The following is an 18,299-nucleotide window of genomic DNA, read 5'->3' as shown; positions in this document are numbered from 1 at the left end:
ATCATTGAATCAACTTTATTATTTATACACTGTGCTGGATGGATGCTTTTTAGTTTATTGTACATGTATAATTAAAATATAACTTCACTAAAGCATTTTGTTTTTATTTTTGATGGATTTGAAGCTCTCACACAGAAGGTTCCGGGTATGCGTATGTACGCGCGTGTGTGTGTTGTGCGCGTGCTAATTAACTCTCGCTCTATTCATGTTCCCGTGCGCGGGCAGTGGCTCAGTTGCTAGCGGATAGCTAGCTAGCAATTTATATATTTTTGCCGGCCGAGAGGATGTCTTAAGAGCTAAATAAATGCATACGTGAAACCGTAACGCTTATGGTAAGATTTGGTGAAACACGGGAGAATTTTAGCCCATTTTAATCACCCGAAAAACCCTATTTTTTTCGGCTCGTAGAGCCAAGGCGCTCGAACAAGAGAGCATCCGAGCAGTGTGCGGATGTGAAGACGGGACCTAGCAGTACCAGGGAGCAGCTAACCTACTGTAACCCAGCTTTTTATTGGACTCCGCAGGCTGGACTGGATGCTCTAGGTATGTAAAAATGGAGTTCTTCTCACTGTTTAAATGGACGGCTAACTAACAAACGTCAGTGCAGCGGCTGCCACCAGGCTATTATTTCTCCACTGCTAGCTTAGTCCGCTAACGTTAGCTCTTTCCTGTGTCTCCGGCTGCGTTAGCAAGCGGCTAGGCTAGCTAGCTAACCTATTCTGATTACTGTGGTCTTTGCTTTGAGGCGAAAATAATTTCGATGCGCAGACGCTTTCCACTTTTCCCCCCTTTTAAACCGCGAAGCGCTCAGCATTTGGATTTCTGCATAGCCACGACGGAGACTAGAATACCAGTGTAATACATATTTGAATATACGACTTTGAGTTCATTGTTTTCGTCCGAGGCTGTATTTTGCTCGTCATACACTGGTTCTCACTCTGTGTGTGTTTGTGCTTTCGCGGATGTTACGACCCGTTAAATTGTTAATGATTGCATTTCATCACCTTGAAATGCTTCTAACGATTTTAAATTGCAGTGCAACTATTCGGAAGAATGATGGATGATTCTGGCTATTGGATATTTATTTGACTGATTCATACTTTGATCATCTACTCGTTTCACCTGTGTGTTACATTATATCAGACTTAATCAGTGAGCAGGTGTGCAAATGTGCGCTGATAACTGGTCAGAGAGGCTGTCTGGCATTATGTGGGTCCATTTTACTCGACGTCATTGCAATTGAGGGTCATCCCTCAATTGATCTCTCGAGGATAAATAAAGGGAAAATGAAATAATGTACAGATCTGTTTTAAACCTACACTATTACTATTCGCCCGTTATGTCTAATTTCTGCTCCGTTTACACAACCTAACCACATCCGGCTGTTGAAGCCGAGGAAAATTATGCAAAAGGAAATTTACGATATTACTACATTATTGAAAGCTTTTTTATTTTTTTTATTTCAAAAACATTTCTTAAATTTGTGGATGCATAACATAGTTATGCTTGAGTCCATAGCTTAAAGCTTGGGTATATGATTTCTGATTGGTCAAAGTTAACATGAGCTTTACACTTTGACCAATCAGAGCGAGACTCCGATTCTCTGTTCTTATTGGCTGTTGGGACTGTCCATTCACTTTGGCACAACTTTGTTGGTGTAGAGCGTGTCAGGGAGGGACCATAGGGCAGAGACCATAGAGAACAAGTGGAGCAGTTGAGTTATTTGGATTTGAATCTCTATCCCAACTGCCATTTCTCCCCAAATCCTCCACCCCAGCTTTAAACCCCCAGAAACTTGTTATTTAGTAACAGCTTTCTGTCTATTGATGTTTTATATTCTTTTTTCCCCACAGATACCACTGGGACGCCAAGAATAAAGTTAAAGTAGAGGATTTTCTTTGATCTCTCCACACAAGTTTGACCTCCAAACAGCTGTGTGACTGCTGTTCCTGTCATTAAATCCTCTGTCACCAAGCACCCTTGCCAGTTCTTCAGTGTCACTTGCTAAAATGGAGTAGGTTTTTTGTCCTGTATTTATTTTTCTTAACACACTCTGTAGTCTTCAGCCCATTTATTAAAACATGTGCCCGTCTCTCCCTTTGCTTACTGTAGTTGGGCCACACCGGCTGCCAAACTGAATCCTTACACCCGAGCCCGCATGTCAGAGGCCGCCTGGCAGCAGCATGCTGCCGCTCCACCTCCGGTCGTCCACACCATACCTCCAGGAGCTGAGAACGCATTGGGCTGTGCTGTGTATGGCATTGTACTGCAACAGGATGCTACGTCACTACAGCAACAACAGAGCCAGCATGGACAGCACAGCCAACACAGCCATGGAAGTGGACACAGTCAGCACCCCGCACAGGCCCAGCAGACCTCCCTACAGGTAGGGGCAGAGGGAGGACACAAGTGTGGCTCTTGCGGACACGATATCTCCCATCTGGCCAACCCACACGAGCACCAGTGCATGGTGACCCAAGACAGGTCATTCCAGTGCACCCAGTGTTTGAAGATTTTCCACCAGGCAACAGACTTGCTAGAACACCAGTGTGTTCAGGTGGAGCAGAAGCCGTTTGTCTGTGGGGTGTGTAAGATGGGCTTCTCCTTACTCACCTCTTTAGCCCAGCACCACTCATCCCACAACACCCACCCACAAAAGTGTTCAATCTGCGAGAAGACTTACCGCCCTGGTTCCTCTGGCAGCATCACACCCAACGCCCAGCAGCCCAATGGAGATGGAGCGTCAGCCAGCAGCAGCTCCTCCATCCTCCCCTTTCCCTCGGCCAGAGACCGGCCATACAAATGCTCCGTTTGCCAGAAGGGCTTCAGACACCTGTCTGAACTGACACGCCATGAGAGGGTCCACACAGGAGAGAAGCCTTTCAAATGTGACACGTGTGACAAGGCCTTCAGCCAGTCGTCACACCTGCAGCACCACCAGCGAACGCACAGCAGTGAACGCCCGTTCAAGTGCGCTGTTTGTGAAAAGAGTTTCAAGCACCGCTCCCACCTGGTGCGCCACATGTACGTGCACTCTGGTGAGCACTTGTTCAAATGCAACTTATGTGACCTGCACTTCAAAGAGTCTTCACAGCTCCTCCACCACCCCTGCCACCCACAGGGTACCCGCCCATTCCGCTGTGCCACGTGCGGTAAGGGTTTCAAACGGCCGTCTGACCTGCGCCAACACGAGCGCACACACTTGGTGGAGCGTCCCTTCCACTGTGACGAATGTCAGATGAGCTTCAAGCAGCAGTATGCGCTAGTGCGCCACAGACGCACACACAAAGACCCTACTGTCCGCCCATTCAAATGCAACCTGTGCGACAAGGGCTTCATGCAGCCTTCTCACCTCCTCTACCACCAGCATGTCCACGGCATGGACAACCTGTTCAAGTGCGCCTCCTGCCACAAGGAGTTCAGCCAGTCAGGAGAGCTTCTCAGACACAAGTGCGGTGAGCCGTCCAACCCCTCGCCCGACAAGCCGTACAAGTGTGACGTGTGTGGCAAGGGCTACAAGAAGAGTTCAACCTTACAGCGACATCAGAACTCTCACTGCCAGGAGAAGCCTCTCAAGTGCTCTCTCTGTGACCGCCGCTTCCTGTCCTCGTCAGACTTTGTGACGCACCGCTGTGACCCGTCGAGGGAGAAGCCGCTCAAGTGTCCTGAGTGTGAGAAACGATTCAAATACGTATCAGACCTGAACCGCCACCGGCGCATCCATTCTGGGGATAAACCGTACAAATGCAACCACTGCAACAAGGGCTTCAAACAGCGCGAGCACCTGATCAAACACACCAGCACTCACTCCAGTGCGGGCGCGTACAAGTGTGTTTGGTGCGGGGAGCGCTTCAGTGACTTGGGCTCTTTACAGGAACACACAGTGCAGCACACTGATGATGGAGGTTACCCTGTTCCACAGCTCATATAAACCCTGAGACTTTCCCCTTTGGACAGACAGTCCTCTAAACGTCTGTCCTGTTGTCTATTGATAGCAGGCTATTCATTCAGCCTAACTATCACCACACTTGCAGGACAGTCCAGGCTATTATTATTGCAGTCATTCCCAACAATGATACATCAAGTCTTTGTTTCTTAACTAACCCGCCCAAAGCCCTTTAGTACTGTGTCATTCCAGAAGAAAGAAATTCCCCCCTTCTTTTTTTCCCACCTCTTTCCCCATCTCTCCTCCCTGCTCTACAGTTTCTCCATCTTAATATTGCTTTCTCCTGGTTCCTCCTCTTCCTGTCTCATTCTGTTGCTGTTTAGCATCAAAGAACTGTAAAGTCTGACTGATCCCTCAGAAACACATGCGCTCATATACGTTAGTCCTTGGTCAGGTAAAGGATGACTTAAAACGCATCTGGTTTTTTATCTCCCTCACAGTAACACAGAGACACTGTATATGGACCCAGCTTCTTCTTCTTTTTTTACATTTCATATTTATAAAGCAGCCAGTAAGCTCTTTAACATGTGTGATGGAAAACGATGTGGTAGGAGTTTGGGCGGTATTTGTCGCCCCATATAGTGAAATAATCCTTGTGATATAATGTCTGTGAGTGTATGCGTGGGCCGTGCTTTTTAATGGCCGCTCCCGTTTTTTTGTACCAAAACACCAGAATGAAGCCACACCCGATCCCAAAAGGTGTGTGGACGAAACCAACCAGCTGAAATGAACAAATAAAAACTCTTACTGACGACTAACACCTATCACACCCATCAGTATAGTCATATATAGAACTATACTTCTCCTGTAGAGGCCAGTGCTGTTGGAACACATGTATATGGACATTACACTTCCCCCTCTCAGCATGTACATACTAATGGACGTGTGAGTGGACTTATCCAAATGGAGTTGGAAATGTCAGAACTTGTCTTTCATGAAAAAGAATATGTAAGAACTGTTTTTGTAATCTTGATACTTTTTAACATGTGAAACGTTTTGACAAATGCTCTTTAGTTTTTTTTTTGTAGTCCATGTAGTGATTGTATCGGTATGTTGCACGGAAGGTCAAAGACGCCCCTGTGTGTGTGTGTGTGTGTGTGCGTGTGCGTGCGTGGGAGGCCGAGTGAGTGAATGTAAACGGTATTCCGTCAAACAGGGAAATCCAGACTGTAGAGGACTATGTCAGAAATGTCTCAACAGAGCTTTTTTTCTTCTTTTTTTTTCTTTACTAACCTATCCGGTCTGTAAGTTGTTGTTGAATATTTTCTAAGTATTGAAAGAAATATTAATCCTGTTTTTTCCTTGTTCCATGTCGTGTTAAGGTTGACGTTACGTTTGAGCTCCAGTGACTGACTCGTCCCTGTCCTTTTGAATGCTATGAGATTGTAGTGGCGCTTGAGAAGCCTGGAGCAGAAGTGGGTTTACATTGTCTGCCATTGTTCCTTTGTCTCTTCCCACTCTCCCCTTCCCCATTCATGGTGTGAGTGCAGTATAGAGTACAAACAGGGGAGGCTAGGGGAGATAGAAGTTACTTTTTTTTTAAATGTTTTCTGTTTTGTCTTTGGCCTTTAACTGAGGCCATGGTGCCTCTCACTCCATATCCTCCTCTTCTTGCTCTGTCATTCATCATCATGCCAGAAGATGGTTGCTTCAATCAAGCGTCAAGTTTCATTTTCTGGCATTGTAAGACTTTGAGAAAAAGCTTGGACTTAAAGTAAAAAGTACCTTATGTTTTATTTTATAGTTTCACCTTTTGTTTTTAATTTTGTGTATTAATATGCTTTTAAAGTGATATGAATATGGATATTCCTTCAAGGGAGAGACCAGGGCCTCGGGGAAGGTTTTGGGATGAAGCTGGTTGGAGTTTTTCTGCCATAGTTGTATAGGCCCACTCCCTAGTTGGAACAATATGCTGGGTGGACGTGGAGTGGAAGTTGAATCATCATAACGCAAATGTTAATATTTGCTAAGGCATAGGTCCTTTTCTAACTGGTGCTAACACACCATGATACGTTTATATTATTAAATAAGAATAACCCCCATCTCATATCCATCCAACAGTCAGAAATAGGAGAGGAAAAATCTCCAGTATAAGCACAAGTTAAAGAAATCCACCTCCCTGCAGTTTAACCGGTGGTTTAAAAGGTCAGCATAGGTCACCTGTTCACCCACCCACCATCCTCCGTTCAGTTCCAATAGAGAAGCCCATCAGACCCTGGTGTCTCTTGCTCTGCATGCTTGCTGTGTTCTGTCCCTGGCAACTTGGTGCTCCCTCTCCTCACAGCACTGTTCCCTCCTATAGCTTTTTTCAAAATGTACTGTAGTTTATGTGAATGATGTTGGAAAAAAAAGAAAAAAACTTTAGTGGTGACTTAACAGTATGTGTACATTCATGCTAAGATTATCTGTATGTATGTAGCATTCAACTACTCAGCAGCACTAACAAATAAAACTTTTTCATTTATAAACTGACGCGAGTCGACAGATTATTTATTATTATCCATATATTGTTTTAGGATGTTTAACTCCCAGTTGAGTTCCCTGGCGAGGAGATGAAGTCGGTCAGCTGTCAGTCGCAGCCTCCTGCTGTGGATCATAGTCATTGAAAAAAACTATGTTTTGCCTGCAGTGTTTTTCTTGAACAGGTTGTAAAAACGACATGCTGACAGAAAATCGGATTTCATGTCAGGCCCATTTGATATTATATAATTGTATCTAATATTTATTGATTTTAGACTATCAAAAAATATTAGGTCTACTCTATTATAGACTATAATGTGAAAGAGCCGGCCGTCATCGCTAGGGGTCGCTGTGTCCCGTCTACTCAGTTGAAACATCCCATTCCCCCTCCTCTTCAACTCGGCGGACAGCTGCTTTCACATCCGGGCGGCTCTCCAGCCCTTCAATCGCAATCATCCGCTTCCCGTCCCTGCGCTCTCGACCGACCGGGGAGGTCTGTGGCTGCAGAAGAATCCCGGGCCCTCCTCCTCAGTCTGGCGTCTGGTCCCGGGCCACTACCCCCGCACAGCCGCCATCACATGACGCGGGCTCCGCCGATGGTGGTGCACGGCGCCAAGCGCTCCCCGTCGTCGGTGCGACATCTACTCAGCGCTGAAGTAGCATTACTGGCTAACATTAGCTAACAGCATCGATCTCTCTCTGCTGCTGCTCCACCTCCCCCCTCTCCTCTCTCCCTACTCCCGTCGACCCCACTGCTGGTACCGATCCGTCATATCAACAGCTGATTGATAGCTAACACTGGACCACCGACCGAGGGCAACAACCCCCTCCCTCTCCCCCGGTCTCTGCAACCATCCATCGACTAGCGCAGGAAGCCCACCCGTTTCCTCCCCCTAAAGCGCACCGGATTTGGGCCGCGCAAAGAGAATACACGTAGCTAACCCGTGGTATTGAAATCACCCCTTTTTCTTCCTTAATCTGTGGCCTTTTTAGGGGTCCGTTTCCCTCTCTACCTCAACACCCGATGCCTCCTCGTCCCCTGTGTATAATCTCAGCTGCTCAACGTCCCTACTCTGATCAGCCCCACCGTCGGCGGATCTTCTGCGCCTGACAATCCGACCGACGAGCGCTTCTAGGCGGGCACTGGCTGCGGCGATCCCCGGCGTACATCTTTGGTTCTATCCCTTCCTTTCTCTCAATCTGGAAGTAGTCTATAGCTGACTGGCCAGTTCCACCCCACACACCCACACAATCCAGTTTACCCCTCTACATCCACCCCCACTTTGCAGTTCGACCCAGTTCGTCATCCCTGTGACAACCGCCTCCCCGCCCCCCAAAAAAAACACCGCTCGAGTCTCGGGTCTCACCATGCCGGGTCCGGTGGCCGGTAGCAAGTCCCGTGTGTACGCAGACGTCAACACATTAAAGAGCCGGGAATACTGGGACTACGAGGCCCACGTACCCAACTGGAAGTGAGGACATTTACTGTTTAACTTTTAACTTGCATGTGATGTTGATGTCTATCCACACACCACATAGACGTGTGTGCGTGCGTGGTTAGTTTGTAGAAGAGGGAAAGAAAGTGGCAGATGGGCTAATATTATTATTAGTCATCTTGCTGTGCATGTGTGAAGATATTATGATAATGTGTGTGTGTGTGTGTGTGTGTCCCAGCCCACTGCCTTGCTGTTGTGCTCTGCTCTGTCTAACACCTCCTCCATCTCTGTTCGTGCCCACGCTCAACAACTGACTCCAGATCTCGTCACAGGCGTCTGAGTGACAAGAACACTTGGCACCAGCTCTCACACACTCACAGACTGGATTCTCACGTTGGGGACTTCAAAATATTCATCTTTTTTCATGCTGCTGTTGACACTGTTTCTCTCCTCTGTCCCCATAGCAACCAGGAGGACTACCAGCTGGTTCGTAAGCTGGGCCGGGGCAAGTACAGCGAAGTGTTTGAGGCAATCAACATCACCAACAACGAGAAGGTGGTGGTCAAGATATTGAAGGTGAGAGGAAAGCTGAGTGTTCTTCTGACCTGGGCTGAGACAGACAAATATTACTTTCAATGAGTGTAGTGAAATGAAGAATTTACTGACGGTACCAGTGTGAAAATCTATCAACCCAACCAACCCCCCTCCCCAGGGTTTTGCTCTGTTGAGGATCACAAAAACAAACCATTTGACAATGTCCCCAAGATCATTTTCGTTTTGTGAGAAGAAATTCTTCTTCGTCTTATTGTGAAATGCTCCATTGAATAATTTTGTGTTGATGATCAAAATAGATGCAGATAGTTTTTTTTCTCTTAAGCCTAAATTCAGCTCCAGATCAGACCACAATGAAGTTCATTAGCTGCCTGCTGCAACCCTACTGGGAAAAGGCAGCTAGCGGACCCCTGCTGCCAGTGAAAAAAAGTTGATCTCAATAATTGAAATGCAGCATTTAAAATGGCCTCTAACCATCGATGGGGGCCTCCCTCTATACCTCCTGCTGCAGCAGCTTTTTTTTTCTCTCTCTGTGGTGACACCAGAGTATTGGGATGCCTGTCACCATGCCATTTAGGAAAGGACAGAGTCCACGCTGGTGTCAATTGATCTGTCAGTCATTTAAACCTAGTCGCTGGCACTAAAAATGTCTGGGTGCAGAGATTGACAGAGCCCTGCATCAGTTTGCTCACGGGGGAAAACAACATGTCTGCTTTAAAGGTGGTTGTTTTCCCATACCTGTTTACCTTGTTTTTATTTTTCTTCTTCTGTTTTTTTTTTAGCCGGTCAAGAAGAAGAAGATCAAGCGAGAGATCAAAATCCTGGAGAACCTGCGAGGAGGGACCAACATCATCCGGTTGGTGGACACAGTCAAAGACCCAGTGGTAGGCACACCGACACCACGTGTGTTTACTTTACCAGCATATGTTAGTATGCGTTACTATGACTCCTTTTTTTAAAGATTTAGTGCGATTACATTTACTCAGCGTTTGCTTTGATCACTCCCATGAGGACGTTAAGAGTTAGGGATCAAGTGGCTTTTTTGTGCCGTTCCAATAATACCTGAACTGGCGGTGGCTTGCATTGGTCAATTTAAAAAAAACTGGAAACCTCACTGCACTGGATCCACTGTGGTCTGTCTTTTATGTGTAAAGTGTCTTGAGGTTATAGTATCTACATATGGATTTTTTTTTTTAAACAAAAATGTTAAGTTAAAAATGAAAAGTTGAATGCAATTCCTTACTCCATTATGTGCTCGCTTAACATAATGTAACTTAATGTATCTGTGCATCCCTAATTACAATATTCAGTGTCTTATTCTTGCGTTTTAAAATACATATTTTTGTGAAGTAGGCCGCATCTTAGATTAACACAGAAGTGTCCCCCATTCTGTTAAAACAAATCCTTTTCAGAGTTAATTAGGGAAATCCTACTACCGTATATATAGACTATATGATTGACTTTTTTTCGGTTACTATTACACTTATCGATCCAACTAAAATGACTTTTCTTGCAGCGTGTGTGATCAAACAGCTACTGGATATGTAAAAGGCACAAGTAAGCAACTGCCAACAGCCTAATGATGGGGTTAAGGAAATCATGGATTTAAAGAGTGATTGCCCATGTTGCAAATTGTATAATCGCTTTTGGGAGCAATTGATTGTTGATAATCAACTGGATGTGATGATAGGGGGGGCCTTTTGTTTGTGGTCAAGTTTCCTATAAACTACAGGGGTCAGCAAGTTACAGTATATTCACAGTTATTGGACAAGTGCCCATCTGCCGTTATTTTCCCATCTCTATTCGAGAGCATGGTCTTTTTGATTTGAAAGCATGGTTTATTGACTTCACGTTCAGACTTTCCCTGCGTTCCAAATCACATACTTTTTCTTTTTACTACACTACATACTAAAGTACACAAAAGTTTTAGGGCCACAGGAGAGAACAAAAATCAGATAAGGGATATTTATTTTTCATTTTGTTGAGAAATGTCAAGAATAAAGACAAATAATCCAACATGCTATTGGAGTTAGTGGGGCATTTACGTATTTTTTTAGCATACTACAATTGACGTGCAGTATTGGGACATCCAAAATCATTTTCTGGCATACTAAATAGTAGGGAAGTATGGGGATTGGAACGCAGGGTTAGTTATTTTTTCCACAAACTCGACCCTCGCACTCAAATTGCTCCGGCTTGCTCTAAGATTGACTCCTTGCTCCTGCTCTAACTGTATGCTTGCCTTCATATATATTGTGTATAGTGACGGCCCGTGGTGCGCTGGCTTTACTTCTTTCAGAGTTCTGTACGGCCGGGTACTCTTTAACCCTGGTTTATCCACTCCCACCCGGCTGAATGAAAAACAGTGTCACGTCACCTTGACACGTACCTGCAGTCCTTGCCAGCTAAATAAAAAAAAATCACACAAAAACTGGTTCCAGTAATATATTAAAATAACATAAAAAAACATACGTGAGATCCTTGGCTTTTCGCAGACAACAGCAACAATATATTTGAGCACAAGCATACAGTTTGAATCAAAAGATAATTTGAGTGTGAGGGCAGCGTTTGAGGGGAAAGAATTACAAACATGAACTTGAAATAAATAAATAAATCTAAATCAAATGGATAAGACCACGCTCTTGATTAAAGATAGGAAAATAACTCCATAACCATCAACCAGGACAGAGGGTTTCACTGTTTGTCGGGTGCACTTCACTTCACTTACATCAATGGCTAGGATCACACAGTGGAGGGGGGCGGGGGGGGGGCTTTTCTAATCTGTTAATAATCAGGTGACTGAATCAGTAATGAAGCACATCATGCTCTCTTTTCATTGGTTGTTATTGTTGACCCCGTCTGACCCCATCTGACCCCCCCCCCTCTCTCTCCTCTCTCTGGCTGTACAGTCCAGAACTCCGGCGCTGGTCTTTGAATGCATCAATAACACAGACTTCAAGGTATGATGAACACACCTCTCTTCTCCATACGTCTGGGGGGTGGGGGTGGGGGGCTAGCTGTTTGCCATGTCCTGTATTCAATCAGTTGGGGGGGGGGGCCAACGGCGCAGGGGGTCAACTCATTTTCAAATTAAAATGTAACGTTGAAGTCCTGATGTGAATTTTGTTTCCCCCCCGCTGCAGGAGTTGTACCAGAAATTGACAGATTATGATATCCGTTTCTATATGTTTGAACTACTGAAGGTGAGACTCGCTAAATAACAACTGTTTTTTTTTGCCATTTTGCCACTTAAGTCTTTTATTTGCCACGGAATGCTAAGACTATATACACATGTTTAATTACATTTGCTTGTGTTTTTTTCTGTGTCTGTCTGCTAAGGCTCTGGACTACTGTCACAGTATGGGAATCATGCACCGTGACGTCAAACCCCACAATGTGATGATCGACCACCAGTTGAGAAAGGTAGGCGGTTCCCGATATATAGCTCTCTTTTCTTTTTTTGTCTTCACACACCCACACACACACACACACACTATCAAAATGATCTCTCACCACACTCTTTCCACTCTTCTCTCTTTCACTGTGTGTTTGCTTTAATGATTTTTTTTGTGTGTGTGTGTGTGTGTGTGTGTGTGTGTGTGTGTGTGTGTGTGTGTGTGTATTTTACCCATGAGGTAAAGAGTTAGATTACTGTAATGCTATAGTTGGCTCTCTTATACACATGTTGGGGTTATGTAATGTGTCTATACAGTCGGAGTGAGCTCCCAAAATAACAGCGACGCGTACTATTTTCCCTTTCGAATTAAAGTGTGTTCTGTTGCTTTCTGTTTGCTGCCTGCTGCTACAACTCAATCTCTATCTCTGCACCAAACTCATTACAGCATTCACTGTCACTGTTCCGAACAAAATATGCATTAGCAGCAATGGCCAATCATAATATTTAGCATGCGCTGCTTGTTTAAACATTAGGATACAGACTTCTTGTGTGGGGGGGGTCCAGGTACTCAGCGGGCATGATGTGTTGAGCTTGAACCCTACTAGAATTCATGGAGATTGGAGTTTGGGCAGAACACACACATATGCTCCTCCTCAACATTAATAGAAGAAAAAATAGAATATTACAATTTTTTCAACGTGTTTTCCTCTGATTACTACTTTAATGCCTTTTTATAACATGCTGAGCGTTACCATATTAAATTCCAGAAATACCATTCTAACCTTGGCCAGCAGGGGGCAGCAGGCAAACATAGAAGTGAATTAACACTGTACCAAGCATAGTCTATTTTCTCACACATATTATTACAGTGCGAGTGAATAGCCAAAAGGTCCTATTAGGTTACATCTGATGTTTAGTTAAACTGACCCTGCGTTCCAAGTCACATACTCTTTAGTTTTACTACACTACATACTAAAGTACAGAAGAGTTTTAGGGCCACGGGAGAGAAAAAAAAATCAGATAAGGAAGGTTTTTTTTTCAATATATCGAAAAATGTCAAGAATAAAGATGAATACTCCAAAATGCTATTGGAATTTGTGGGGCATCTAGGTATTTTCAGCATACTACAATTGATGTGCATGTATTAGGACATCCTAAATCTTTTTCTGGCATACTTAGGGAAGTATGGGGATTGGAACGCAGGGTGCATGTGTCAAAACCGTTAAGATAAAGCAGGATTTCCTTTTGTTGTTTTTCCATAGCTACGTCTTATAGACTGGGGCTTGGCAGAGTTCTACCATCCGTCCCAGGAGTACAACGTCAGAGTGGCATCACGCTACTTCAAAGGCCCAGAGCTGCTAGTGGACTACCAGGTAACACACACACACACACACACACACACACACTCCAGCCAACTGACGCTGGTCCAGGATCAGACTCTGAAAATGTTCTTTATTCTCTGCATCACTTGCACTATAAAAAAAAGACACACACACACACACACACACACACACACACACACACACAGACAGAGACAAACAGACACAGAAACACACACACAGACACATAAACTAACACCAACAACGTATGTTTCTATTAAAGTTATATTTCAAGGCGGGAAGAACCAAGATGTTTTGGAAGAACATCTACAAACCTTATTCACATTGAAACACGAAAATTAATGCCGCGTTTTAAATTCTCATAAAAAATGACGACATATTTACTCCTACCTGTGTGTAGATATATGACAGATATGGGCTTAGCGTTGCTATGCGTTATCATTTTACATTTCTAAAATAGGGTACACGTTCAATGATAAAAATATGGTCAACACACGTGGGTAATTCTGATGTCTGTGTTCTCATCATCGGCAGTGCTGTTTGATGATTTTGTCTTTCAGATGTATGACTACAGTCTGGACATGTGGAGCTTGGGCTGTATGCTGGCCAGTATGATCTTTCAGAAGGAGCCCTTCTTCCACGGACAAGACAACTACGACCAGGTAGACAGACAGACAGACAGACAGACAGACAGACACACACACACACCCACACACACACACACACGCGGGGAGGGGGGGGGATGCAACAGCAGCAGAGACAGATATGTGAATTTATGCAACATCCAAAAGTCTGACCTGCTTCTCAGCGTCCTGGGGCATCCTGTGTCTGTCTCACTTAGACACAGGAAGTGCCAAACATGTAATGGAGATGACCTGCATATTGCCTCGTTTCCACTGAATAGAGCTGGTCAGAGCGGTTTGGTAAGGTTATTTTGGCTTTCCATTTGCCAAAAGTTGGGTAGGGTAGGGATATAAGCAAGCCCTAACCGCTCTAAGCCGCTCCCATTTTCGGTACTCCTCCATTGGGGTAAAGGTGGAGCTACACACTGCCGTCCGTCGGCGGTGGAAACACCACCGAGATTCTTCAAAGCGAGCTGTCACGCTCTGAGCCGCTCCAACCCGACCCGCTCTACTCGGTGGAAACGAGGCGTATTTGTATCCAGGACCTTTTTTATCTGGTGTTACAGGTGTAGTGCCTCTCTCTCAAGTGTCCCAGTAGTGACAGCAAGAGGGCGCTGTTGTTCAGCTCAAACAGAGCTAGGGCCACTGAGAGTTTCTCACATTTTAAATGAAGGTTACACAAATTGCGGGTGACTACAACCTACAGCAGATTGTCCACACTGTAGGCTTATTAAATTAAATAAATGTATTGACCATAATGTGACAGATTTTTTTTCCCTTTTTTGTTGTGTTTTTCTCCAGCTGGTGCGAATCGCCAAGGTCCTGGGGACGGACGAGCTGTTCGGCTACCTGCGTAAATACCACATTGAACTGGACCCGCGCTTCAAAGACCTGCTGGGACAGTGAGTCTAACTCTGCCTCTGGGATTCACATCACACTCCACTTGTCCCGATGTGCAGCATAGCCAGAGCTGAACGTAGCAACAACAAACAAAAAAAAAGAGTCGAATCAGAACACAGGGCCAAAAGTCTTCTTCGGGGGAAGCAGGGTGACGTAGGACAGATGTGAGAGGCGTTCTGAGTCATGCTCACACACACCCCTGTCACTGTGGGAGATGTCAGGAAATCGTTAAAAATAAAAAGGGGGCAAACGAGAGCCTGCTTTTAAAAATCGGTTGTAGGTGTAGTGGCTCCTTTTATGTCACAGACTAAACGGTACCCTGTTGAGTTTTTCTTCGTTGACATATTCTGTGTTTGTCATCATAACATAGCACGTATCCTTAAAAAATGGACAGAACTTTAGAAAGCTATTTATTCCCCATGAAACTATTCTTCAAAAAAATAATTCAAGCCTGGATTGTTTACATCCATGTTCTTATTGCATAGCCTTTTTTTACTTTTTTTTAATCACTGCCAACTGATGACCGCTAGAATAGTGCAGGACGCAAGAAATGTGTATCATCTTCACCCATGCACACACACTGCATACGAGTGGTGCACAGAATGTAAACAATGCAGGGTTCCTATAACTGTGTCAGTGCAGTGGCACTAGCAGAAGACACTCCTGCTCACTGCTGCTGAAACCAATCCAATCCTCAGGTTATTCTTTGTGTTCAATGTGCAAATGAAACATACATAGAAACACACTCTGGAGTTCACAATGAATACTGTATGGGAATAATTTACACCAATACAAGTCAGACACAGGAAACAACATGTAATGTCATTGTTGATAGTAGCAGCACTGTCAGTAGACGTCCCCTCAAACCTTGGGTGTGTGTGCGTCTGTCTGTCTGTCTGTGTGTGTGTGCGTGTGTGCGTGTGCGCAGGCAAAGCAGGAAGCGCTGGGAACAGTTTGTGCAGACAGAGAACCAGCACTTGGTGAGTCCAGAAGCCCTGGACCTGCTAGACAAGCTGCTACGCTACGACCACCAACAGAGGCTGACGGCCACCGAGGCCATGGAGCACCCCTACTTCTGTAAGCTCCACACACACACACCACACACACACACACTCACACCACAACACAACACACACACACACACAGAGCTCACACTGCTCACACAGGCAAAGCACCTAAAGGCTGAACTCCACCAGCTGCCTGTCCGTTTTACTTTAGTCAGTGTGTGAGCGTCCACTTGTTCAGCTGCACCGTCTCTCTGCTCCGCTGCTCCGGCCGTCCGGTGAAATACGCACTGCTTCTATTTCTGCCGGATGCCGGAGCTCACTGCATCAATTTAGCACAGAACACATCGAGAGATACAGGAACACAGACGCCGACAAAACAATAAAACATCCGGTTAATTTTCAGAATAAGACACTGCAGGTAACAATCTCAAAACAGAGACACATGCAAGCATGTCCACTGTTCTTTTACTCGGGAACAATAATCTTTTGTGCGTTTGTTGTTGTGTAATAGCACATACAGACTCATATTATCAAGCGCGATCGCCCGTCACTTTTACTTACCGCGGGAACTCCTCGGTCTCACGACTCCAGCTATCCGCCGGCGCTGGCCGTGCCTGCTTTGAAAAACAGGGCCGGTGAGTGTTGACGGACGTGGACGCATGGAGCAAAACCGTAGGGCAACGCACGCGCAGCCAATGGGATTCCGGGGTTAGGGATACAGTGAGGCTTGGTGAGGGTTTTTGTAGAATCTAAAAATGAGGGTGTGAAAATACTTGCAGACTGTAACAGTAGTTTAACGTAGGTTTGATTTTAATCAACACTTACTAGATGTAGTTTGCTACAGTTTCAGGGCAAAATCCATGTTGGGTGACCTCACGCATAATATCGCACTTGCTGTTGGTTTCAGGTAATGGGCTTCTGTACGACACATTAGTGAGCGTTCGTTTCGGTGTCGTCAATAAATATGATCGCCCAAGAAGCGTGTTCCCACTGTTCACATCAATGTTTACCTCTGGCACCGCAGCCCCAATTTGTGTTTTTTCAATGTTTGTTTGGGTGTTAAAGATGGTCCTCAGCTCCAAGTAGCATCAACTGACATGTGTAGGGGATGTTCCTGCTTCTCTCTGCAGACCCAGTAATAAAAGAGCAGTCTCTGTCCAACTCTGACAACAACATGGTTTCCAGTGGCAACACTACAGCGCGATGAAACGCAGGTAACGGTTGACTGAAATGTTGTGTATTTTATTTTTTAATTTTTTATTATTTACATTATTGAATGTACAATTTGACAATATACCCTCCAAGGTGGTCAATGTCTACGGATCTGAGACATGGACACAAACTGCTTTGTGATTCTTAATCTTTTTTACACTACTATAACTACTATTTTTTTAAATCCCTTTTTTTTAAGTCTTTAAAACTAAACCATATTCACACATTAACACCGCCTTACAGTCCTTTTTGGCGAGAATACTCACCGTAGGGTACCAGTCGAGACAAAAGGGATGTACAGACGAGTGATGCGTTGAAAGGAAAACGCTAGCATTTGCATTTGTTCCAGAGTGTTTTGTAAATTCCTTAATCCAGGTCTCTATTTTATTTGTCACCCATTCATGATTGGTCTAGAGGGCTGCATTATTTACAGGTGACACCGTGTTCACCATTACTGTTTTCACAGTGTGGTAGGCTGAGCAAGTCAAACACCTCTGGCTGTGATGATGTCCTCCTCACACTCACTCACCTACTCTCTCTCTCTTTCTCTCTACAGAAGTGGAAAAAGAAGAAAAAGAAGGGTGTTTGTTACCTCAACTTTGTACCTGGTTGTGACAGTAACTCTGACAAGTGTACAGTGACAATGGAACAAAGTAACTTTGACCAGTTACACGTGCATACACACACACACACACACACACACACACATACATACACAAGCACATACAAGCACACACACACATCAATGCAAGCACACCCTCGACACAAACACACGCAGACATGAACACCCTCCTCCTCTGTATCAGTCTGCGATTGGCTTGTCCAGGCTGCCTGACCAATGAGCTTGATGCTGGGCCCCACATCGCCTCCCCCCCCGCCCCCCCCCCCCCACACACACACACACACACACTGCTCAATCTCATGTAGGTCAACAAGGACAAACTACTTTTAAAGACAATTCAATCCCTCCTCCATATCTGTCACATCATCCCCTCTTTGTTTGCATCAGCATGGAGAATGAACAGGAGTGTGAGCCTGTACACGCCCCCCCCCCCTCCCCCCTCCTCCTCTTCCCTCTCCGTCCGTCCGTCTGTCCCCCTCCCCCCTCCCCACCCTGTACCCCGACAGACAGACAGACGGACATCTTAGCACTTCTCCAGTTCTGAAAGTGGCATGGTGGACTCTCAATAGATAGAATGGTGACGATGATAATAATAATAATAATATTAATATTAATGAAAAATAAATGATTTTTATTTAGATGAACTCCGCCTGTGTCCCGAGTGAGTGAATTTACTGCTTGTTTCTTTTTCAAACGCCACAAGCATCCACGCAGCTCATTTGATACATAAGAGATTGATCTGCTCGTCATGAGTAGAACCACACAACCTGTGAAAACAGATTTAGAATGTCAAGATGGAAAACT

General features: G+C 45.0%; 2 protein-coding genes across 2 annotated transcripts; both read left to right on the top strand.

The window, feature by feature from the left end:
• The first annotated feature begins 247 nt into the window (after positions 1–247).
• On the top strand, positions 248–6,370 carry znf319b (zinc finger protein 319b). Its single transcript, XM_080027452.1, has 3 exons — positions 248–543; positions 1,854–2,014; positions 2,113–6,370. Exons 2-3 carry the CDS (start codon positions 2,010–2,012, stop codon positions 3,929–3,931), a joined length of 1,824 nt encoding a protein of 607 aa, XP_079883578.1. The 5' UTR covers positions 248–543; positions 1,854–2,009; the 3' UTR covers positions 3,932–6,370.
• Positions 6,371–6,857: 487 nt separating this feature from the next.
• Positions 6,858–18,072, top strand: csnk2a2b (casein kinase 2, alpha prime polypeptide b). Its single transcript, XM_080028279.1, has 12 exons — positions 6,858–7,878; positions 8,307–8,418; positions 9,177–9,278; positions 11,304–11,354; positions 11,538–11,597; positions 11,734–11,817; positions 13,054–13,164; positions 13,692–13,793; positions 14,556–14,656; positions 15,583–15,731; positions 16,792–16,875; positions 17,430–18,072. The coding sequence occupies exons 1-11, from the start codon at positions 7,775–7,777 to the stop codon at positions 16,866–16,868; spliced, it is 1,053 nt and encodes a 350-aa protein (XP_079884405.1). The 5' UTR covers positions 6,858–7,774; the 3' UTR covers positions 16,869–16,875; positions 17,430–18,072.
• Positions 18,073–18,299: the final 227 nt, after the last annotated feature.

Source organism: Ammodytes marinus, assembly GCF_949987685.1.
Source record: "Ammodytes marinus genome assembly, chromosome: 5".
In the NCBI taxonomy this organism is placed as follows: Eukaryota; Metazoa; Chordata; class Actinopteri; order Uranoscopiformes; family Ammodytidae; genus Ammodytes; species Ammodytes marinus.
The sequence above is the reverse complement of the archived record's forward strand: the minus strand, read 5'-3'. Positions and strand labels throughout refer to the sequence as shown.